The sequence below is a fragment of the Protomyctophum parallelum genome (genome assembly GCF_964188405.1).
Source record: "Protomyctophum parallelum genome assembly, chromosome: 14".
NCBI lineage: Eukaryota > Metazoa > Chordata > Actinopteri > Myctophiformes > Myctophidae > Protomyctophum > Protomyctophum parallelum.
In genome coordinates, this window is record NC_139709.1 from 33,377,247 (window position 1) to 33,402,169 (window position 24,923).

Here is a 24,923-nt window from a genome sequence, read left to right on the forward strand (position 1 = left end):
TTTGTATCGTATCGTTTTTGCAATGGAAATAATCAATGTAATCAATACTAAGTTTTTTTTGTTCTTTTTTAGAACATTTCCATTGGAGAAAATAAAACGTAGTCTCATATCTCAGGCCAATGCAGGGTACTTTCTGTCCACCACTCAGCGCAGGCACACCTTAGCGGACAGAGGAAGCTGACGCCCAACGTCATTCCGGCTTTTTAGACAGCTGGTGGATGGAAAAGAAGCTCCACCCCCACGGCTGACTGACTCGGAGGAGAGCGTTTCCGGGAATCTGTCCGTCGCGTCAGTCAGCCGCGGAGGTGGAGCTTCTTTTCCATCCACCAGCTGTCTAAAAAAGCCGGAATGACGTCGGGCGTCAGCTTCCTCTGTCCGCTGCTGTGCGCTAAAGGTGTGCCCCCGGCCACTGTCTCTTCTTCTTTACCCTGAGGAAGGACAGGTCGTGGTGGTCCTCCGTGTACGTGACCTCCAGGTTCTCCAGCACCACGGTGCAGTTGCTGTAGGTCTTCACCATGTTCAGGTAGTGGTCGTCTTTGGTGCTCAGCAGGTTGAACTTGTTGGTGATGCCTTGGCATACTGTAGGGACAGGCAGGCAGGCAGGCAGAAGAAGAAGAAGGAGGAGGAGGAGCAGGAGGAGAAGGAGGAGGAGGAGGAGGAGGAGCAGGAGGAGAAGGAGGAGGAGGAGGAGCAGGAGGAGGCGGAGAAGAAGAAGAAGAAGGGGTCGATATCATGAGAAGATCCATGACTTTTCATTTCAAATTAATTGCATTCAATTCAGCCATTTTGTTCTCAGACGTTTTCATGTCAAGGACCCCTGCAGGATTGATGTAATGGATTTGGCCGCGGACCCCTATCTGAAAATATCTTGTGCCACGGGTCAGTATATATATATATATAGCATTTTTTTCTTTTTTTTTATGTTCTCTATTTTTTCAAATGTTTCAAAATAGCCGATCCACAAGCTCACAGCGTGTCACATTGCAGCACGTTGTGAGCTTGTAGAATTGGTTATTTTCAAATAGCCAAAGGCTAAACAAAAAAGGATGATTAAACTGTGATTAAGTGATTAAAGTGATTAAACTAAACTGTGATTAAACCGTTACTGATCCCTGGGGATCTCCGGACCCCACTTTGAGAACCACAACATGATTACATCACAAATGTATTTGTAAATGTCAAACGATTGCCAAAAGAACATTTCGCCAGCAGCCTGACACCACCACCGATCACAAGCTTACCTCATTTATGTAAGCTAAATGAGCGCGCAAGGGTTTCTTTTTCGGGGTGTCTCTGTTAAGAAAGGGTCTGTGCAGTCATAGCTTGGCCTGCGTTCAGTTGAGAATAGCTGATCTGGATTTCATCTAGAGTGGGAATGGAGTCCCAGTGAACTGGAGTGCTTTGCTTCAGTGGCTTGTCCATGAGTCAACGTGAGCAGGCTGTATTTATACTGGCAACGGGGCTGAATATTTCCACTGCGATTCGAGCTAGTTAAAACAACCACTACACAACCAAACTTCTCCAAGTCGTGTCATTTCTGAGAAAAGAGACTGTGTGCGGGTCGTAGATTCCATGATATTCATGTTCACTTTACTAAGCTCCTTGAGAAGAAACAGCATTTTCCTAAGGAATCATATCACAGAAACGGAACAGAAATAAGAGTCTCACGGCCTTGTTGAAAGATACCTTGATTTTAGGACAAATGCTTGACAAAAAACACCAAATATGTTGGTGCTTCTTTTTTTTTTTGTGGCATTCGCCTTTATTTTATATTTGTTTATGGAGGGACAGACAGCAGGCTGAGAGGAAATGGGGAGAGAGATGGGGGGGGGGGTGGGAAGACATGCAGTAAAGGCCGTCGGGATCGGGAGTCGAACCCGCGGCACACTGCCAGACTGGATTACCAGCCAAGGTGCCTGGACCACTGAGCCACGGCCCAGTGGTACGTTGGTGCTTCTAACTGCCAATAACAATGACGCTATAATCGACAGTGTACTAACATACGCCTACAGTTATACACTGATAATATTCAGACTATCTGGTGTTACATAACAAAGCGCTTGGATAAGAATGATAAGTACACGAGGACACGAGAGGCTCGTTCCCCAACGTAAAGCAGCCCATTAAAGCTAGAATGTGCTTCTTAAAGAAAGCAGGTCGTCTTCCTGTGGTGTTCCTTAAGTGTCCTGAGCTGGCCAGACAGGTTCTGACTGGCACCGTGAATGACTCGCTCAGTCAGCCATCTAGAATGTTGGGCACCTCCACACACACACGCGCACACACGCACACATACTGTACATACACACACGCACTGACGCACATACATGCAGCCGAACCCAGGAACACATACAGACAGGCACACACACACACACACACACACACACACACACACACACACACACACACACACACACACACACACAGTAGGATATATATATAAATGAAACTATGCATACTGCATACACTATATAGTGCTATGTCTACATAAAATGCTATCTAAGTTAGATAAGTTGAGCCTTTGCATACGCCTGTGGCTAGGGCAATAAGTGCTACTACGGCAAGTGTTCAAGTGTTCATGTTCAATTTGAACATTCGGGACAAAAGCATTGTTCCTCCTGCTATTAAATGGTTCCAAAAGCATTGCTGTAATTCTAATGACTGGTGGTTGGTAATGCATTCCTCAACGTGTTGGCTCATGAGTCATGACAGTAAAAAGAAGCCCACAGCATGCCAACATACTGTAGGCTACTCCAATACCTAATAAAAGGACACACCTTTAACGCCACAGTGCTTTCTTTACATGGACAGTTACAGAACCTGCACATAGCATTTCTGGAAGGGAAAAATAAATAAAACACATTTGTGTGAAGTGGCGAGTCACGAGTGAAAGCCAGACGTTGGGAGGGGATAGCATAGCACGCCCCTCAAAATGAATGATGACAACAACAACACCCGATGTACTATGAATCACCCCATCGAATGTATGGGGTCAGATTAGATAATTTGAGCAGTCTGAGATTACTCGAATTACTCACCAAACCCGTCCCCATGATGTAATGCTGAAGGCGCCTCATTCGATGGGGGGGGGGATTCATACATCGGATACATTATACATGTTAGGGTCTGGCTCTCCACAGACCATGTCAGCCCTGGCCACTCCCACTTTCCATTCCACACTGCAGTCCCATTCACTCACCTGTCTCCAACTCCCTCGTCATCCCACCTGTGAACACTTCTACAATCAGCCTGCCCCTTATATATACTGGACTCATTGCAAGACACCTTTGTCAGTTCATACTCTGTTTTGGCCGATGCATTTGTTCCTGTGTTGACTTAATTGTGTCATTCCGACATTTCCTGATTCTACTGAAGTATGAGATGTATTCCTGATTTTCCTGCCTTCTGCTCCAGTGTAAGAATTTGCCTAATCTCTTCATTAAATACTTTTGAAATCTGCATATGGGTTCAACTCTCTCTGCATCATAACAATACATACAGCATGAATTATGTGAACAGATACCTCAACTGAAATTAGCTAGTCAAAAAACTAAAAAACGTGAATGTCGTAACTATTTTCATTCCATAGTAGGCCCTACATTGGGGATGTCAATATAGGCGAAAAATTTAAATTTTGTCCTCCAATATATATATAAAAAAATCACACCAGTGTGAACCGAGTGGTGCAACTCCCGTCTATTGGTTCTCTGTATCATTCCAATTTGTATCGTTCCAATTTCTTCTCTGTATCGTTCCAATTTCTTCTCTGTATCGTTCCAATTTCTTCTCTGTACTCTGGTGCCCCCTACTGGTATAAATAAGTAACATACTCGTGCTCACTTATACATACATACAGGTACACATACAGGTACCTACCTACCTAGGTACACGGACATTGCTGGATGTAGGAGTGGTTGCACCACTCAAAAATAAAAATGAAATGCTTGAACAGGGCTTAAGTGGTATATGTCCTTGTTCCCACAGTGAGGGTTTATTAATTTGTTGTTTTGGGGTTCACATACATAATAAAAACCGGTGGAGATGGGCATAACATCGGTGAGAATTAGGCCCTGTAACAGCTGTCTCTCCCTTTCCTCACTCCCTCCCTTCCTATTCCTCGTCCTCATTAGCTGCAGCCCCGCGGGAGCCCCCCTGACATGAACCCTCTGCAGCCCGGCAGCAGCACACATACAGGCAGACTGTTATAGGACAGCAGACTGGCCCTTTTAATTAGAGCAGGCATGTAAGATGAAATTAGCAAGCTGTAATTGTTACTACGGCCCGAGGAAAATGTAACACAAACAAAATTGGTTGTCATCACAAAACAGGCACAGATTATTTTAACCGCTTTAACCCTGGCGCCGCTGGTTTTTTTGGGGAAAAGCCATTATAAGCGAAAAACCTTCCTGAATTACCTTTTTTTTGGGGGGGGGGCACTTTTTAGGGGCGCTTTAGGGGCCCCTCCTATATACAGCTTTTGACCCCACACGTCTCAATATTTGCCGTTGACAATGAAAGGAGAAATTAGGTCACATGTCCGCCAAATATGACGTACGTTTGTGGCAACAGGCATTCTGATTGGCCAGTATGAGATGATGCATGATGGTGTACGACTGTACGATGACAGGAGCGCCCCTCACTTCACACGGGTGTGATCGTTTACTGCAACATGCTGTGATCTGCTATGCTATTTTAGCTTCCTGAGGGGCGCTAGCTCTTCCAACGCACGGCTTTGGAAGGTTAAGGTTACATCATATGGCAGCCAAGTCCATGGGACCTTTAATGTTTGTTTAGAAAACGTATGACGTAAATCGTTTCATGCCAGCCAAGTCTATGGACTTTAATGTTTGTTTAAAGGGCAGTTATGACGTAAATCGTTTGCCGAGTTTGTGAGTTTGTTTTAGGGCAGTAAATGACGACGTAAGACATGTCATGTGGCCGATAGTGTGGAAAAAAAAAAGTGTGATTTTTGAGGGTCTTTTTTGTCCTCGTGGTCACATTTGCCATTGACAATGAAGGGAGAATTTACGTCATGTGTGTATCATGAACAAATCGGCTTTTTGTGGCAACGCAAACATTAAATGTGTGACTTTTCATTTAAATCAGGCTGGTAATACCAAAATACACCTATAGAGAACATAGACCTACATGACTTCAATTATTTGAACAATAGCAAATACATGACATAGTTAATTAACTACTGTAGTAAACCGACTCATTTCAGTCAGCCTTTTTTCACCCAGAGTTTATGATGAGCATTTATGACAGCTGATAGCAACAGTACAGCATAATTAACTCAAATTAAAGATCGGAGGTATAATATCCTTGAGGATGTGGCGCCTGGCGTCTTGTGCGACACAGGAAAACACTTTGTTGCTCAAGAAAAAAGCCTTGCATTGTAAACACACTCTCCTGTATCTACAGTAGCTTTTGATTTCATCAGCCCTTTTTATGACCACTGCAGGTGGTGTTCCAAATGACCTGATTTTTTACACACACACGCCATAAAGCCACTTCCTGCTCAGGATCTCCGATGCATGCAGAAAGAAAGATCTCATAGCCGCACGGCCTGGATAAACGCGCTTACGCTGTGTCAACACAGCCAGCATTGTACTGTACTTATGATGGAGAGAATCGTGGCTTAATGAATACCATATTTATCTTTCAAACAAAAAAAATGTCTTTGTGAGACAATGAGCTACACCGGGAAAAATGCTTTTATGTATCTTTTCTTTGACCTTGTGTTACTTATAAATTGCCATTGTATTGTAATATTTCTTGAGATTGTATTTAAAAACCAAAGAAAAGAACCAGTAAAGTTAAGTTTAATCTTTTGCACAATGGAAAATAACCCATTTTAGGCGGGGACCCCTTTTGATGTTAGCATTATGTTACGCTTTAGCTATTGAAAAATAGCAGATCTACGCTACGAGCTTGTAGGTCTGCTATTTTTTAACGACTGACATAGAAACATAGCCTTTTCAGAAAACTGTAAGGATGTAGAAGACATTTTTAGAATCTGATCTCAGGTGAAAATGGGATAAACACCCACACCTCAACTGTGGGAACGTCATTTTTCCATAGCATCTGGTTCCATTTTGACTCATCCTCCCCAAAAACGTGAGCATGTGCTTCTCTATACACCTAAAGACACAGGAGTGTCTCTTATGGTTATGTAACCCATATTGTGACAGAGCGACTCATCACTGATTGCTTCACTTCCTGCAGCTGCACTGTCGTCACACAGTGCAGTCCAGGAGCATGTACATGCTTATGTGTGCATGCGTGCGTGGCTGCGTGCGTGTGTGTGTGCGTGCGTGCGTGCATGCGTGCGTGCGTGCATACTGTACGTGCGTGCGTGTGTGTGTGTGTGTGTCAAGTGAGTGACACCCACTTGGAGAGGCTAACCTGTACAGAACAGCAAAGACTGGATAAACCCGGTCATTAGTCATCTAAGCTCATTGCCGCGTGCGGTCACATATGGCTCGTTTGATGTTTACTTACAGACTATAGCGTTGGCAGTCTTGGGCGTGTGGGTACATTTTTCATTTCTCGAGGCTATGAGATATATGTGTACGACCTGACAAAAGAAAACTACCCAAAGCCCTTTATGTGAGATAATCAGCTCGTTATCCAACTCCAAACATCATTCGCCTAGCATGTACTGCAACGTGCGTTTATTTCTGGTTTACAAAGGGAATTGTATGCCTGAATATACCCTACCAGGCGAAAACAAAGAGCCATGATTTTAATCTGTTAATTCATCCCAGTGTGTACACACACTGAGGCTCTGCTCCCATTGGATTGTCAGTGAACTGGTGGTAAACTTTGCCTGAACTCTTGCATCTGAACGAGCTTCATATTTCGTTATCAGCTACTGACTGTAGCTCTGAATCATAAAATGTCCCAGAACGACAACCTACTGCAGTAAGTACGGTGACCACCACTTCCGAGACACTTGGAATGGGACTTGAAAAGCTCTTCTGTTTGTTTTTCTTTTGTGTTTGTACCGTATTATGCAAGACACTGCAGATTGTTCAGTAATACGGACTATATGCTAGGGCTGAGGATTTGCACATTATGGCTAAAGCCGTGTAATGACTTTCTCTGGGTTGGACATGGCTCCACTACAGTCTCTTCCTCCCTTTAACTGCAAATGCAATTCAATGACTCTGCCAAGAGACCGCTAATCACATTCATAGAAACCCTATACATGGTTAAAGGGACGCAAACTATGCCAAATTGATACCTTTGTTTATTTATTCCTATGTCTTAAGTCAACCGCAACACAGTGAAACATCTGTTATACGTAACTCAATCTAAGAGTGCACTTTCAGTGACAATTCAGTACTAGTACAGTAGTAGTGCAGTAGTAGCATGATTTCCCATAAATGAGTCATTGACAGTTTTCAGAAAAAACCTATTTTTCTTTATCAGTGTTTCTCAAACTATTTCATGTCAAGGATCCCAAAGATTATATGAAACTGGCCGCCGACCCCCATCTGAAAATATGTCGTTCCAGGGACCCCCCCCCCCCCCCCCAGAAGCAAAGATTTGACTTAAAATCTTTCGCTCTGAAAGAATATATATTCAAAGATTTGCAACATTTTCACAGGTTTTTCAAAAATAGTGGACCTACAAGCTCCTAGCGTGGATCTGCCATTTGTCAATAGCATAATGCATTTAGGATGGTTCCCATCCTAAATGGTTCCCATCCTAAATGGTTTCAATTATCATGGCAATTTCAGATCCATTTTCACGGCATGTTTATTTAAACAGAACCTAGATGAGAAGGAGGGGGGGGGATATGTTTGTAGCAGTTTGTGCTTTAGTTGGCATCGGCACAACATTTAGGCTCCTTGGGGGAGCCTCCAGAGAGGCTGAGATTTCAGAGCTGCATAAATCTCCATGGTCTACTATCAGTGAATAAAAAGCACTTCCTGGGTTCTCACTGTGCACCGTATACTTCATCCTGCCGTGCTCCCCGATACGCCCGAGGCGTGGGATCACATCTCCTTAAAACTGGATCATTTTCAAGGCCAATGCCTTGATATATTGCAGCCGATACGCTGCTGCCGGACGCAAGAAAACGTGCGTTCGGCAAAGTGCAACAGAGCATCTTTGTGCATGAACAACACATGGAGTTATACACAAAGAGCTGGTATATCCTGCTCTTTTGTACGTTTGCTCCAAAGGAAGAGGCGATCTCTTCCTTTGCGTGGGAGATGCACGCATATCAATCCCTCAGAGAAAACATCTCGGGGCCTCTAAAAAGAAGGGGAAAAAAGGGTGAGCAAAGGGTAAAGGATATATCCTCCCCCCCCCCCGCCCCTTTTCTCTATACCCGAGCGAATGTAACAACCCTCTGACATCTCAGGAAGTTGGTCTTTGCATGGGGTCAGTCACAGACGACTACGCATGCAGCGATGCTAACCCAGATGCTAGCAGTTTGTTGTCTCCAGGGAAGGGAGACAGGAGAACGAGAGAGAGGGAGAGAGAGTGAGAGAGAGAGAGAGAGAGAGAGAGAGAGAGAGAGTTTAGCTATCCCAGATGTCGAAGGAAGCTACTTCTTGCCTCAAGCTGTGGTGTCAAACTGCAGACATACCCTCTGGCTTGACCTGCTAAAAGCTTTAGGAAAGTGACCAAATAAAGACCAAAAAGGCCCATGTTTACACTCTCCTCCTGACGAGTGCTCGCCGTCTCTCTCTCTCTCTCTCTCTCTCTCTCTCTCTCTCTCTCTCTCTCTCTCTCTCTCTCTCTCTCTCTCTCTCTCTCTCTCTCTCTCTCTCTCTCTCTCTCTCTCTCTCTCTCTCTCTCTCTCTCTCTCTCTCTCTCTCTCTCGCCGTCAGTGAGACACTCCAGATACCTGAAGCGGGGTCCATCATAATGTTTACCTTCCGTCCCAGCGCGGGGAACGGCGAGCTTGTATGTTCCGCGCAAACACACAAGACCGCGTGCCCTCGCTCTGCACTGCACCCAATGTACAGCCTTTCTTCCAAGTTGTGTTAACACCCATTCTGACCTGAGATCAGATTCTAAAAATGTCTTCTACATCCTGACAGTTCTCTGAAAAAGCTATGTCAGTCGTTCGATTTTTCAAAAATAGCAGACCTACAAGCTCGTAGCACGCTATAGCCTATGAGCTTGTAGATCTGCTATTTTTCAATAGCTAAAGCATAACATAATGCTAACACCAAAATGGGTTAATATTACCGTGACACCCAGCTATGGCTAATACTGTAGGCTACATTATTTCCATATAAACCACATGCAGAGTGGCCACTGAGTATTCATGATGTCTCCTCCAATGAGAGTGTTGACTTTCAAGTCGTTTTAATCCTTCATTCGTTCTGAATTTTATACAGTTATTATGAACTTACTGAACAGTGATCCCAGGTCATTCCTGGACGTATGTATTGTTAGATTCAGTGTTTAAATAGGCTCACAGTCTTACGCTAGATGCTGTCGTGCTATGGGAAAACATCTAGCGGCGTTCATGTATAGGCACTGAAGAGTCGCCTGGATTTGTACGCCTGTGAATGGCTAAACATACTAAAGATTCAGTTCAACGATGCCTTATAGTCAGAGGATATTAAAGGGACATTTCACCCTTTTTGCATAAAACTATATGTTAATGACATTTAGAAGATTTAGAACACTTTCCTGGAGGTCTTTATGTGTGTAATATGAGGTTTTAGATATTTTAGATTGTAGCAGTGAGCCCAGTGTCTCTGATGTCATGGACACTGGGCTCACTTACTTCCTGGACTACAATTCCCATAATGCTTTGGGGCACTGCTCCTCCTTGTGGATAGAGGGAGGGCTGTCTTACTGAGACAACATGTAGTCCAGGAAGTAAGTGAGCCCATTGTCCATGACATCAGAGACACTGGGCTCACTGCTACAATCTAAAATATCTAAAACCACATATTACACACATAAAGACCTCCAGGAAAGTGTTCTAAAGCTCCTAAACGTCATTAACATATATGTTTTGGCAAAAAGGGTGAAGTGTCCCTTTAATCAAATCTGGGAATACATTTCCTACCAAGGCCACATAGCCTTGGCCATATAGCCGTCATCACAAATGTGATGACGTTTTTAGCCCAAGGAGTGTTTTTTTCCGTGCAAAACTAATGCTCGGAATGGATTCAGAATCACGAAAAACCCCTAGTTTGACACGTCACATGCTACTTAAAGCATAATGAGATTTAGAACATTTTGCCTTATAATGGTTGTTGATGGTACGCCAACTTTTAGCAGCTGTAAAAAATAAAATAAAATAAACCTTAGGGTGGTTGAATATAAACCAATGTGGGATGTGTAACACATTGGTGAAGACAATTCTGGGTAAGAAATGTATTCCCAGATTTGACATTATACTGATAATATTCCCTGACTATTAATAATTATATTCTGGAAGAGAAAAGCGCCCCGAGGTGATAGTTGGATGCTTTGGCTGAGCCAAAATTAGCATCAATTACGGGGCACCAAAAAATTATTCATCGTACTTGATCAAACACAGCTGTGCCCCTAATACTCGCCAGCTACAACCAAAACTCAACGGACCCTAAATGATGTCTTTGAAGCCAATTTAATATCATTATAGCTGGATAATTCTCTTGCATGTCCTGTCGGAAGGTCCATTAGTGATCCAAAAGCTAAAATACAATCCTCCTCTTGTTGCCCAAATACTCTCTCTCTCTCTCTCTCTCTACACACACACACACACACACACACACACACACACACACACACACACACACACACACACACACACACACACACACACACACACACACACACACACACACACACACACACACACACACACACACACACACACACACACACACACACACACAAACCTCTGCACACACAGCCCAACCCCGTTCACTTTCCAATAATGCACCCACCATCCTCCCGAAAGAAATGCTCCAACATTCAGCCCACTTCCTCCTTTTAAATCCAGACATTCTCCCCGACATTGTAACCCTGTCCATTGTAACCCCCTCCTCCTCCTCGCTCCTCGCTCCTCATCTCGTATCCCTGCTAAAGCCATACTCCTCTTCAATCCCACAGGAAGCAGAAGAGGAAGGCTGGAGAGGGAGGGGAGTGGGCGGCAAAACACACTGCTGCTGCTAACTCACTCCTCTACCCCCACTCCCCCCCATTTCACAGACGGCCTGCCATGCGTGGAACTGAGGAGAGAGAGAGAGAGACAGAGAGAGAGAGAGACAGAGAGAGAGAGAGAGAGAGAGAGAGAGAGAGAGAGAGAGAGAGAAAAAAAACCCAAACCACAGGCAGAGAAAAACCTACATATTTCACACATCATTCCAGTAGGAGAATGCAGCTGTGATTTGGGATTCCCCTGTTGGTTTAAGCATTCCCAGATCTGGGCCCATGCACATAACAGGTCGGAGCGCATCGACAACAACACACAGCCTGAGATAACCGCGGTCACTGGAACCCGCTCGCCTTTTTTTTTTAAACACATAAGCGATAGTAGAGAGTGAGTGTCCTTGACAAAAGCCTGAAGTTTTAAGTGCTCTTATTTTAGATGGATTTGCTGACATGCAGAGGGCTTGTTTCGATGTGGTTTCGACCGTCTATAAACCGCTGGTGTCCGACTCCTTCTGCCAGCAAAGTCTGGAACAGCCCTTAGTCATATCCTATGCTTTTTTAGACTCTTTGCGAAGAGACAGGCCCCCCCATAAAGGGTTTTTTACTTAGTTAGTGAACTTCATTCTGTTACTCAGTCCTTAGTCATGCGAACCCCTCTGGCTTAACATCACTGGGGCCCCACAACCATGATGAGTAGGTTCCACCTCATCTCCCCTAGCTGCCCCTGGAAAAGAGAGAGAGAGGGGGGGTCTGAGGGACAGAGGGAGGGAGGGAGTACAGGGAATTATAGCTTTTCTAGAACCGACGAGCTCCTCGGAATTAACAATGCTGTGAAAGGGGATTTGGTTACATTTAGTCTTGTATTTGCCAATAGCGTGACCAATCTCATTTGCACAGAGAAGCTCAGAGGAATTTAGTTATGACTTGCCCCAATGACACATCAAACTAAAATGCCTGAAATGCGACGGGGGTGCCAAGCACTTGAGCCCCCAAAGAGTAACTAGCGACTTGGCTATATAATCTTCTTAATATTTTCAAAACAGCCCTGTCTCCGGCATAATTGTGTGAACAACATGGCCTGACAAGAAGAGAGAGAGAGAAAAAAAAAAGGGGGGTCTAGTTTTTTCTTCAAATTTCAAACCGCAGCTCATATTGCATCTATTGTTAGCAATAGCATGAGGGGCGTTATCCTCTTCCTGACAGAAAAAGAAGAAAAAAAAGAGACATCGCACATTGTAACAAAACAATGCTTTGGCTTGTTGTTAGAGCTGATGCTGACTGTGGCAGGCTGGGTTGTTTTAAGACCGCCCCCTCACTACAGGGACAGAGAGGGGTCTCGGGCTGTCTTGTATCAGTCATCAAAGGCATCAGGCCTGGCTATAGCCCAGGCCCCCTTTCTCCCTATCAGCTATACAGGGCCGAACACAAGAGCCCTGGCAAAGAGTCAGTGTGTGTGAAACATGCACTGTATAGTACAGACACTTACACTCATGGCTACATCATGAGGGAGTGGACAATTAGTGTCAAAGACAGGGGTCTGAACTCTGAAACCAAACTCAGACGCAATAGTTGTTCATCAACATCCACAGACATGCAAACTAAAGTAACCCCACAAAGACAATGTGGCGTATATAGTTCCTTGTCCTCTCACGGTCAATTCAAAGTTAAACCCCTTTTGGTGTTTTAAACATTATGTTATAATTTAGCCATTGAAAAATAGCAGATCTACAAGCTCATAGCGCGCCACCAAGTGGCGCGCTACGAGCTTGTAGGTCTGCCATTTTTGAAAAATCATGAACATGTGGTGCAAAGCTTTGAATATATATTCCTCTTTCAGAGCGAACGTTTTTAACTCAAATCTTTGCTTCTGGGAGGTGAGGTCCCTGAAACAACAAATTTTCAGATGGGGGGGGGGGGGGGGGGGTCAGCGACCAATTTCATATATTTTTGGGGTGTCCTTGACATGAAATATTGAGAACCAGAAAAAGGAGGTTTTTCAGAAAATAAAAATACATTTTAAAAAACTTTTTTATTATTATTTTTTTCGACGTTTCGAAATGGGATATCCGAGCCAAAAATAACGTTTCGGAGTTCTATGAGTCCATCAACAGATGCATGCATACATAAGATGTCCTGAATGTGCCTCATGGCACCGTCCGCATCGTTGTTGCATCTGTGGTTCGGATAAGTCACTGCTGACTGCACAGATGTAATGATGTTTCCTGCTAGAAATGTTGGACGTGTTTGGGTGTCAATTTCCTTTTTTTTCTTTTCAGATAACCGATGGGTGCCAAAAAATGTGTAACACAGACTTATATGGACCGTCCACACAAAGCATTATTTGCGACAGTATAGGTCGCATTTACTATGCATCTCCCGTCCGTCCGTCCGTCCGTCCGTCCGTCCGTCTGTTAGTTAGTTAGTCACCCACGCCTCCATATATGGTCTAATATAGGGACGATGTGAAAGTTATGTCACGATTATTGTGGCAAAAAAATAATAATCAAAACTTAAAATGGAACTTTGTCCACGATACAATTATTTGTTTCGTTTTTCATCACGAAAATAACGATTATCGTCCCATCCCTAATTAACTGAACTCTGCCTGAACGACAGACAAAAAGGCCATAATCATTTGTTTTCTTGAGAGGGCCACCATGCATACTTCAAATACTTCACGCTTGACTGTTGGGAGGAAGCAATCAAATGTGGCGGTCTGCTTACATGTCCTTTGGCCTTTACAATCCCATTAATCGTGGGCATTCTTATAATCTTTGGAAAATATCCCGGGCATGATTTATTGAGATAATACCTTGATAATACCTAAATACAAGTATTCATATTAAAAAATGAAAATCTCTATAATCAGCTCAAGAAGGGGTTGTTGATTCAGTGGATATAGCCTATATGTCCTAATCCGGAATCCTTATTTCCTGACATTTAGTTTAACTATCCAATCTAGAGTACTTCTATTCCCCAGCTAGCTGTACATGTACAGCTATCAGTTTGGGATGTATGCAGTTATGCACAGAGCAAGTGTATTGGCTATGGACTGTGTCACTGCCTCGCTTTGGTAGTGAAGTCTTGCTCGCTGCATGGGAATATCCTTGCATTTTTTGTGCCTGGACACTCATGATTGCGTGGGCAGTCGTGCGATGAGCGATCAGGCCCCACTTTCTTTTTGTGGAAGTTAAAATGTTGCCAGTGGTGCATGTGGGATTCCTTGTTTTTACAGGCCTCTGGATCCAATTATGACAACATGCGCGGTAATAAAAGTTGCTCTCTCTCTGCTCAAGGTCCCACCAGGAAATTAATTTAGAGCGCTGCAGAGCATTCGGCGTTGTTGAAATGTGCCAGGCAATTAGCAAAAGGTATACAACAAGAGTGTGTACCTACCGTGTTCACATTATCGTATTATTGTCTCAGTGCGGTTAACAAATCACCGATCAGCTCATTCATCCGTGACTGAAAGTGTCAACACAATATTAATATAATATCAACAGGGATCCAGCTTTTCTTTTTACACTGATTATGCTGTTCGGGATTATGGATTACCCTTCACCTTCATGAGGTGATGTAAGTTTAACCCATTTAGGCCTGACCTCAAAAAGATCTTCTAAATCATCCAGTTTTCTGAAAAAAATATTTAGTTTTTCAAAAAATAGCAGACCTACAAGCTCGAGTGGCGCGCTATGAGCTTGTAGATCTGCTATGTTTCAATAGCTAAATTATAAGATAATGTTTAAAACACCATGGGTTAAGAGAAAGGACCAAAAACAGAGAGCCAGGGCAGACCTCTTCTTGTCTTCCCATAACTCTTCCATCATGATGTACTACCAGCTACCAGCTCCCTCCTCTGAAACAGGTTGATGACTACAAGTATTTGGGTTCATATATATATCTTCGTCCCAAAAGGACTTTCAAACTAGGAAGGGTATGGCCTGGTCAGCCTGCAATGACATGCATAAGATCTGGTCAGCCCAGCTTAGTAAGTAAATATATTTAGGACGACCATCGAGCCGATTCTACTCTATGGCTCCGAGACATGGACACTTTCAAAGAAACTAGAGAAACTAGTCTACTAATCTAATCTAATAATAATATAAGGCAACCTTCCCTGTGTTTCTTTACTAGTCCAATCCAGAAGAACACAGTTTGCCGGCCACTGCTACAGAGCTGACAATGAGGTTATATCTTCCCTTCTTCTCTGGAGTCCTGCCTCAGGGCGGACCAGAGGTAGAAAGCTGTCGTTCCCTGATGTCATCACTAGAGACACATGCATCAGTAAGCAGGAACTGGGGGTGGCAATGAAGGACCGGGAAGTGTGGCGTGGCATTGTGAAATCGTACCGTATCATTCCAGCTACAATTCAAACTGCCGTTTGTCACAAGGAGGAATGCTTGTTAATACCTTCGTAGCATCCATGTATATATTTTTTTTATTATTATTTATTTATATTTTTATATATTTTTATATATTATTTTCTTCTTGTCCAACTTTCTTTTGATTCAGGTCTTGCTGGTTCTGAAGACAAACCTTTGAGCAAATTAATTATCTTTATCTTTATTTATTATTATTCAGCAAATTGGACAATTTGGACAAATTTGGACAAATCCGATATTATTTCTTGTAGGATCAGACGCATGAGTAAAACACAAGTCAGAAATACCACGCAGAATTCTCTGTCGTCGTCGTCCCCCCTCCCCTCCATCACATTTGCCTTTCACTCCAGTGTTGACACAGGGCCGTACAACAAAGTCACTAAAGTCGTGTCTACGCTGCACATTAAGGTCAGGGAAGACAGATAAGCCTCTGTCAAGCAGTCAACAAAGCCCTGAATAAAGAATCCTTTGTCCAAACACTTTGGGTTTCCATGGAGAAGAGGCTATACATTCAAGTTGGGGTATGGAGTTCTGAATGCTCACCGATTTGTATTTTGTCTTCCTCCGTTTGTGTGTGTGTGTGTGTGTGTGTGTGTGTGTGTGTGTGTGTGTGTGTGTGTGTGTGTGTGTGTGTGTGTGTGTGTGTGTGTGTGTGCGTGCGTGCGTGCGTGCGTGCGTGCGTGCGTGCGTGCGTGCGTGCGTGCGTGGGGGATTCTTTTGTTGAAAAGAAAACATCAATAACTGAATGTCTGCATGTTCTCAATCTCCCTTCATTTTCTGTTATTCTTATATTCAGTAGCCAGACTACCATTATCACTACAACACAAGCATGAGATGTGGATCCAAGCTTTTTACTCTTGGCTCTTGGAGTCTCCAGCTTGTTAATGTTACCCAAAGATGTGACGTGGATGGAGTCCTGGTCTAAAAGCAACCTAAGGGGCATAAACAGCTATCATTTGACAGGTGGTTTTGTTTGTCTCTGCATGCTTTTCATAATGGAAGTCTGCATTATGTTAATGTACCCCCCCCTGTCAACACAAAACACAACAACACTGACTTAAGTGAAAGGTTGATTTTTTTGAACAGTTTGTTGGCATGCCATGCAAAGTGGTTTGACTGACTACAAGTTATAAAGTTACAGAACGGCCTTTCTTCACAAAGCCCTCTGCACAGGGAAGTTAATGGCAGCCCTCACTTAATCCCTAACACTTCTGTTTCTACATAGCCCGGTTGTTTATATTCGCAACGGTGTAACATTACAACAGAACAACGAGAGTTAGTATATAGACCTTGATTGATGCGCGCCCACCACACCCATTGCAATGGGGCATGTATTTGTAATGCCTCCATAAAGGCATTAAGAAAACACAGTAGCGAGAGGTAATGTTACTGTAGGTATAGGTGATGAAAACAGGTGGACAGGCCTGATCTGGAATTAAGTGAATTCAAATCAAACATTATTGTTTGTATTTTTAGAAAATGTCTTGTAAAGGATTTCCTGTAGCTAACAAGTACCAGCATGAATCCCACACAACACGGCAGGTTTACAGGTACAGGGATAGGGATGCGTCAGCAGCAGTATGCTGTGAAATAATAATAAAATATGACCCGACTTGAGGACATTTTAATAATAAAATATGACCCGACTTGAGGACATTTTAATCAGGATGTGATGCATTAATCTTCTCCTCCAAAGTGGAAATTAAACATGATCCAGAATCTCCACACAAATAACGGCAGGGAAATTAATCCACATTAAACACGGATAAATTAACTCTAGAGGGCCATGAAGGCCAATGGCATATACCACTAGCAGTCAGTCAAAGCTTAAATGCACCACTTAGTTTATAAAGGCCAATGGACAATTTAGGCTTCCTGGACCACACAGGAAGAGGCTAAATGTTATTAGGGAAGCAAAGCCACCACCCTTTCAGCCAGTATATTCTCCTGGAAGATGCTGGTTTGTTTGTGAAGCCATTGTTCTCTTCCCCGCGGGAGATTCGTCTTTGGCTTCAAGTATTGTTCCAACAGTGCTGCTCAGTAAGACCTGAGGCTAGGGTTATTGCAGAAGACACCACACCTAGGTCTTTGGTGTAATTGTGATAAACTAACTCTACAAAATGGAGACTACGTAGTACATTCTCACGGCACCGTGGAGCGGCAGCGAATAGTTGCGTTTTAAAACCCATTTAGACCTGAGAACGATTCTACAAATGTCTTCTAAATCCTGTCGTTTCTTTTCATGTCAAGGACCCCCAAAAATATATGTAATTGACCACCGACCCCCCCATCTGAAAATATGTTGTTCCAGTGACCTCCCAGAAGCAAAGCTTCGAGTTAAAAACGTTCGCTCTGAAATAATATATATTCAAAGATTTGCGCCACGCAATTTAAAAAAAATAGCAGACCTACAAGCTCATAGCGCGGCACTCGGTGCCACGCTATGAGCTTGTAGGTCTGCTATTTTTGAAAAACTGCATAAACGTTTTCAGTGATGTCACCCCGACAGGTCACAAGAAGACCATTATCACACACAATGTTTTAATCAATATTTTGTGTCAAAACAAGCATACCATTGGCTGTATCTAGAGGCTGCCTGCAACCTTCGCCAGCTTTCACAACATACAGTACAGTACAGTCTACAATAGGGGCCATACTTTCACTGATTTCCAGCTAGCCTGGCCATATATCCATTTTCGTCCATGCTAAACCCCTTATCCCTAAACTTTATTTTTGTATTTTATAGTTAAATTAGCCAATCTGCAAGCTCACAACGTGTCAATGTAGATCGGCTAGTTGAACTATTCAAAAATGTTTTTCAAAATATTATAAAAAAAAAGGCTCAGAAGTTTAGGGTTAAGGGCAATACCTGCAACCTGCAATGGGTTCCAGGAAGCCTTGTTATAAACTGATACTGACTCATCATGTGAATGTCTCAGCTGTGCTACATATGCACAATAATTGCACATGCATGCACACCTAGAGAGGCTATCCGTGTCAGAAACATCAAGAGGAGAATCACTGACATCACTGGCATCAATGTATAGCACCAGTGCCAATTGCATTGATGTTCAATACACAGATACTGTATGCTGCTGCCTTCCGATGATTGAGGGTACCTATTGATGGATAATTTTAAATGGAATCCATCTTTAAAATAATGATACTATGTAAGGACTGTATAGGACGGTATAGGACTGTATTAATAATATTAAACAATAGCTTAGGATCGATAGCTTGAGAGCTAGAGAGAGCTCCGGAGCACCGGAACTGAATAAATACTTTAGAAAGTAATCTAAGTACCATAAATACTCTTTACCAGAATAGAAGCAGAGGGCTTGTAACTTTACAGAAATGGTTATAAAAACCTTTTAGGCTATAATGAGTAAAAGTCAGAGTATAACAGAGTTAACAAAATACCTTAGAATGAATTTGACAGACACAAGAAAGAGAACTCAGACAAGCAGAACTTAGAGGGAGGTTCAATCAAATATATTCACCATTGTCTCGGGAGAGAAGAAGACATGCCATCCGGACAGCGTTACACAACGATCTCTGCCCATGTTCAATTAAACATGGTTGATATAGCATACCGTAATCAATACACCGGACAATGTGTGGAACAACAAGGTTAAAAAACATATTTGTTAACAAATGGACAGATAATGCAAGACGTCACTGAATATTGCATACAGAAAATATCTCACGGGGCAGAGATAGTCCTGATATGAATATCAGTTAGTGGAATCAGGTGACAAGGCAGAACGTCATTGAGTGCAGTTTACCAGTCTGTTAGAGCGAATACTAACTTTCAAGGGCAAAAACACAGAGGCTGGGTGTTTTGGCCAACGAAAACAAAACAATTCTTATCTACCAACGCTGGCTAGGGAAAAGTATTACTATCGAGACTCAGAACCATACTATTTTAAAGTCAGTGGGACAACCGGACATCAAATGTCAGTCACAGGGCAATTAGATTAAAAGGTCAAAAGGTCAAAAGAGCATTCACCCACAAACTAGACCAAATATATCTATCACCTATACAGACAATAAACACAATAACCTCACATCACAAAATACCAAATTTGCACTAAAGATTAAACTTGAACTTTCTGAACGTAAAACTGAATATTGTAATAGGACTATTAAACCCCTTTCATCCTCATGTCCCTATTTTGGGCATGCCATTACAGACAAACTTCTTTTTTATTTTATTTTTTATAGCCGATCTACAATCTCACCGCGTGTTGCGATGCGGCGCGTCGTGCGTTTATAGATCGAGGGTGAGCCCAGCGGTGATGTAAATAGGATTTCAATGCAATGGGTCCTGGAACCCAGGGGTGGTCTTTTAAGATAGATGGGTCCCAGCCTGGGGCATTTTATGAGTCCTCCTACTTCAACAATGTTAAGAGTACAGTACTGAGTACACTAGTATTGCATCCCAGGACCCCCCCCCCCCCAGAGAGGGTGACATGATTGCGTCCTTTCTCAATTTTAGTGAGTCTAAAGCCAAGGATGCAGGATGCACGCCATTTGCATCGCTGGCCCGTACATAGCTCAAGAGAGCAGTACGTGGGATCTTTTCCCTTTTAACTCGACACCACACCTGATGAGAGGGGGAGATAGCAGAGGGGCTCTTTTTTCCGGCCTGAATTCCTTGGTCTCTTTCCACTGCAGCCACACACGGGATCATGGAAAGGCTATAAAAGCAGTGGATGACTTTGTTACCATACACAAACAAAGGACTGAAATCAGTTCAATGAGTAACCATGGTCAGAGACAGGGTCAATTATTCCATGTTGTGTTCTCACCAAAAATACAAAAATCACAGAATGTCCACCTGGTTAAGAAAACTGCAATAATACTCTGTGTGTGTGTGTGTGTGTGTGTGTGTGTGTGTGTGTGTGTGTGTGTGTGTGTGTGTGTGTGTGTGTGTGTGTGTGTGTGTGTGTGTGTGCGTGCGTGCGTGCGGAGTAGTAGGTTTAGTGCCTAGCTAAAAGGCACTTTAACAGTGTTGAGGGAGGGGTGAGTGTTGGTTGATTTAATAGCAGATCCACACATGCACACGCGCACACGCACACGTGCGCACACACACACACACACACACACACACACACACACACACACACACACACACACACACACACACACACACACACACACACACACACACACACACACACACACACACACACACACACACACACCTTTGACATTATGGACTGCCCATTATGGACTGCCCAGGCAAAGTAAAAAAACAGAATCATGTGGATCCCGGAACGGCACTGGCAGTGCAAGTTTCAACTTAGATGGGGCAAGTAGATTTGATTGGCATTTGCCCTGCAGGGCAAGTAGGAGGATTAAAAAAACGTTAATGTTGAACCCTTGGATCCTTATTTAAGAGGTTTCTATTAACCCATTTTGACTTGAGATCAGATTAAAAAAAATGTCTTTTACATCCTGAAAGTTTTCTGAAAAAGCCATGTTTCTGTTTCAGTCGTTATTCGGTTTTTCGAAAATAGCAGATCTACAAGCTCATAGCGCGCCACCGAGTGGCGCGCTATGAGCTTGTAGATCTGCTATTTTTCAATAGCTAAATCATAACATAATGCTAACGCCAAAAGGGGTTAAGAGGTTTCTATTAAAGGATTAAATTCAATATTCTAATGTTAAAATTTTAATTGTTTTAATCATTGCACACAGCCACGTGTGTGTACGCAGAGCTGGGGGACTTTCAATATGCTTGAAGAAGAAAGAAGAAGCAAGCACTATTTTGATACAACAATGAGTGCTGGTATTCTTTTCTATAGACTTTCAATATGCTGCCACTGGCTAGAGGCTACTGCTGGTTGTGTTGTGTGTGGGAGTGACTGTCTGGGGTTGTTGTCCCCTTTGGCTAAATGGCCATACTTATCTTAATAAAAGCTTCACCTCTATGAACAAAACTGCTTGATAAGAAGCATGTGGGTGTAATTCAGACATTCCTCTGGAAAAAGTAATACAATATACAATAATGTAATTCTTCTTTGCCCAGGCCGTAGCGTAACGGTCTGGGCACCGGACTGGTGATCCAGTCGCGGTGTGCCGCGGGTTCGACTCCCGGACCCGACACGGCCCTTACCGCATGTCATCCCCCCATCTCTCTCCCGTTTCCTGTCAGCCTACTTTCTATCCCTTAAAAAAATCAATAAAGGCGTAAGCCGCAAAAACATATCTTAAAAAAAAAGAAAAATGTAATTCTTTCAGTGACTTTGTTTCCTAGTAGAGATAAGGCTTCGTGGCAATATATGTATAGAATATATTTTCTTTTCTCGCGGTGAATCTCTCAACACCGACATTGTTCTTGTGTTTACAGGAGGCTAAGTTGTCTCCAAACGAACATATCGACCATTAGAAACGTCACAAATAAGAACAAAACTGATTGTTACACTGTCTGTAACTGTATTAGCAGACATGAAGTCCACATACCAGCTGCTCTCACAGTGTGATAAACCGTTTCTGGAAACGGTTCCAAATGTGATGGAACCCGTTCCGGTTCCTCAATGTTGGATCCCGCTCCGGTCGGATCCCAACCCTACTCTTCGGGGGATAACTATCTCAGCACAAAGAGTCTTTAATGACTTAAAGTTACTGGTTCATTATTTTAGAACCAATATTCAGATGTTTTGGAAGATGCACACAGACAGAATATCTGGAGCTTAAACGGTACACAGTTCGTTTCTGACGGCAATGACAAAGACTTGCTAGCTAAAAATCGAACAATGTGTGAGTTATGACTTTGTGTAGTAATAAACAATGGATGAACTGTTGTTGGTTTGTCTTCATGGTGAGAATTAGGTGGAATAACAATAGCTGCTTTAGTGCCTGTGGTCTATCTTGATGACATACTTGTCTAGCCGTGCTTTGGGCCACCGATCCCCATGGCTCCACAAAAGGTATCAGCAAGCACGACCAGATACTGTACCTGCGTTCCACAGAGGCACCATTGTCCCTCTCAGTGAAACAGGGATCCTCTAACTGGCTCCAACTGAAATCACTACCACTCAGAGGCAGTGTAGTTTATCAAAGCTCGGGGGGGTTGAGGAGGGACGGGGGTGGGCTGTTCCCATATCCCCAACAATGGCTCCAGCAGATGGAAGTCTGTAAAGGTCATTAGGCTTAGGTGGAATACGCCAGCACGAGGCCAGCAGCACCCCGCTGGACCCTCAGAACCAGACCAGAGATTCTTGGGTTACAAGAGTATCATTGCCTAATACCAGAGTGGGATTTTAATGACAAGAAGAGAAAGGGCTTTCGGAGCGTGATGGAAAAAAGTTAGATGACTGATGCATATGGTTCTGCTAGTCGGATTCCAAACAAAATGCAGGTGGAACGCTGAAATCTGAGGCCGAGACCTATATAGGGCCCACTTCCAGGTTTTATAGCTGTGCAAAGAATGCAGAAGTATAGAACGCAAAAGCATTATGGACCTCACCATTATACTACAGTATGTTGCCATGAACTAGAATAACCCGTTAACTCTGGAAAAAAAAGTATATTGATATAAGCCGGTTATCCTGTGCCCACACGACGCAGGGAGTCTGGTGCGAGAGATTAAGGATTTAGCCGCTGACATGTCCCTGTGATTAGTTTGATCTGTCACAGGTTATCTGCAGCTATAGCCCACAGAGAGAGGGGGCCCTCTGGCTATTCCGGCTCATATCTGTACTTGGCAAAGGGACAGCCGAGACACTGGAAAGATAGACTCGTTTTTATAAGCAACATCAGAGAGGGCAAAAAAAAGGCGTCAACCCACGTCCTCCGGGTGCATTACACTCTAATTGTCATATTAGAAACACGAATCCAATGGACACAACATGATGTTGATTTCACACGCGAGCCGGGAAATAAGCAGATGTTTTATTACTTCCGGCCGGGTTGATGTGGGAGTAAATTGTCAGCCGTATTAATAACCCCTCCACATCCACAGTTGATGACAGTTAACCACTAAAGCAGTGGTTCCCAGAATTGGGGTCCGGGGACCCCCAGGGGTTCTTGAGGGAGTTCCAGGGGGTCGTAAGCTAAATGATAGTTTGGAACCAAATGGACCCTTATGGGTCTGTAACTCTGAGAGCCGCCTAACAGGTCCGTTTGGTTCCATTTGTACGCTCTCAGAGTTACATTAACATTGATTTTTACAATATAAATGGGGGTCTCAGAGATAGAAATGTCATTACATGGGGGTCCGTAATCCAATATGCATGTCAAACTGGGGGAACCTTGAAATTAAACGGGTTGAGAATTACTGCTAGAGCCGTAAGAATCTTCTCTTATGGGGGGGGGGGGGTCCCTGGCATATCTTTTTAAACGGAGGTCCGCTGGCTAATTAGTGTCAATTTGGGGGTCCTTGGCGTGAAAAGGTTTGTGAAACCACTGCACTAAAGAATGCCAACGTGCAGGATGATTCTGTTCAAGGTTCAAGGTTTCTTTATTTTGTCTCCCGAGGAAGAACTTTGTCTTGGACCCCAAGGACCCGCTCTGCAGCATACAGCATACAGATACAATACAATACAATACAAGACCCCAAGGACCCGCTCTGCAGCATACAGAATACAGATACAATACAATACAAGACAGTACACAATACAAGGACCCGCTCTGCAGCATACAGAATACAGATACAATACAATACAAGACAGTACACAATACAAGGACCCGCTCTGCAGCATACAGAATACAGATACAATACAATACAAGACAGTACACAATACAAGGACCCGCTCTGCAGCATACAGAATACAGATACAATACAATACAAGACAGTACACAATACAAGGACCCGCTCTGCAGCATACAGAATACAGATACAATACAATACAAGACAGTACACAATACAAGGACCCGCTCTGCAGCATACAGAATACAGATACAATACAATACAAGACAGTACACAATACAAGGACCCGCTCTGCAGCATACAGAATACAGATACAATACAATACAAGACAGTACACAATACAAGGACCCGCTCTGCAGCATACAGAATACAGATACAATACAATACAAGACAGTACACAATACAAGGACCCGCTCTGCAGCATACAGAATACAGATACAATACAATACAAGGACCCGCTCTGCAGCATACAGATACAATACAATACAATACAAGGACCCGCTCTGCAGCATACAGAATACAGATACAATACAATACAAGACAGTACACAATACAAGGACCCGCTCTGCAGCATACAGAATACAGATACAATACAATACAAGGACCCGCTCTGCAGCATACAGATACAATACAATACAATACAAGGACCCGCTCTGCAGCATACAGATACAATACAATACAATACAAGGACCCGCTCTGCAGCATACAGCATACAGATACAATACAATACAAGGACCCGCTCTGCAGCATACAGAATACAGATA

General features: G+C 43.3%; 1 protein-coding gene across 1 annotated transcript in view; it reads right to left on the bottom strand.

Annotated features, from left to right (window-relative positions):
- The window catches only part of egfra (epidermal growth factor receptor a (erythroblastic leukemia viral (v-erb-b) oncogene homolog, avian)), a 66,253-nt gene that overhangs the window by 36,458 nt on the left and 4,872 nt on the right, over positions 1-24,923 (bottom strand). The window contains exon 2 of the mRNA XM_083781857.1: positions 428-579. Coding sequence (XP_083637983.1) covers positions 428-579 — 152 coding nt within the window. The remainder of the gene's footprint in view (positions 1-427; positions 580-24,923) is intronic.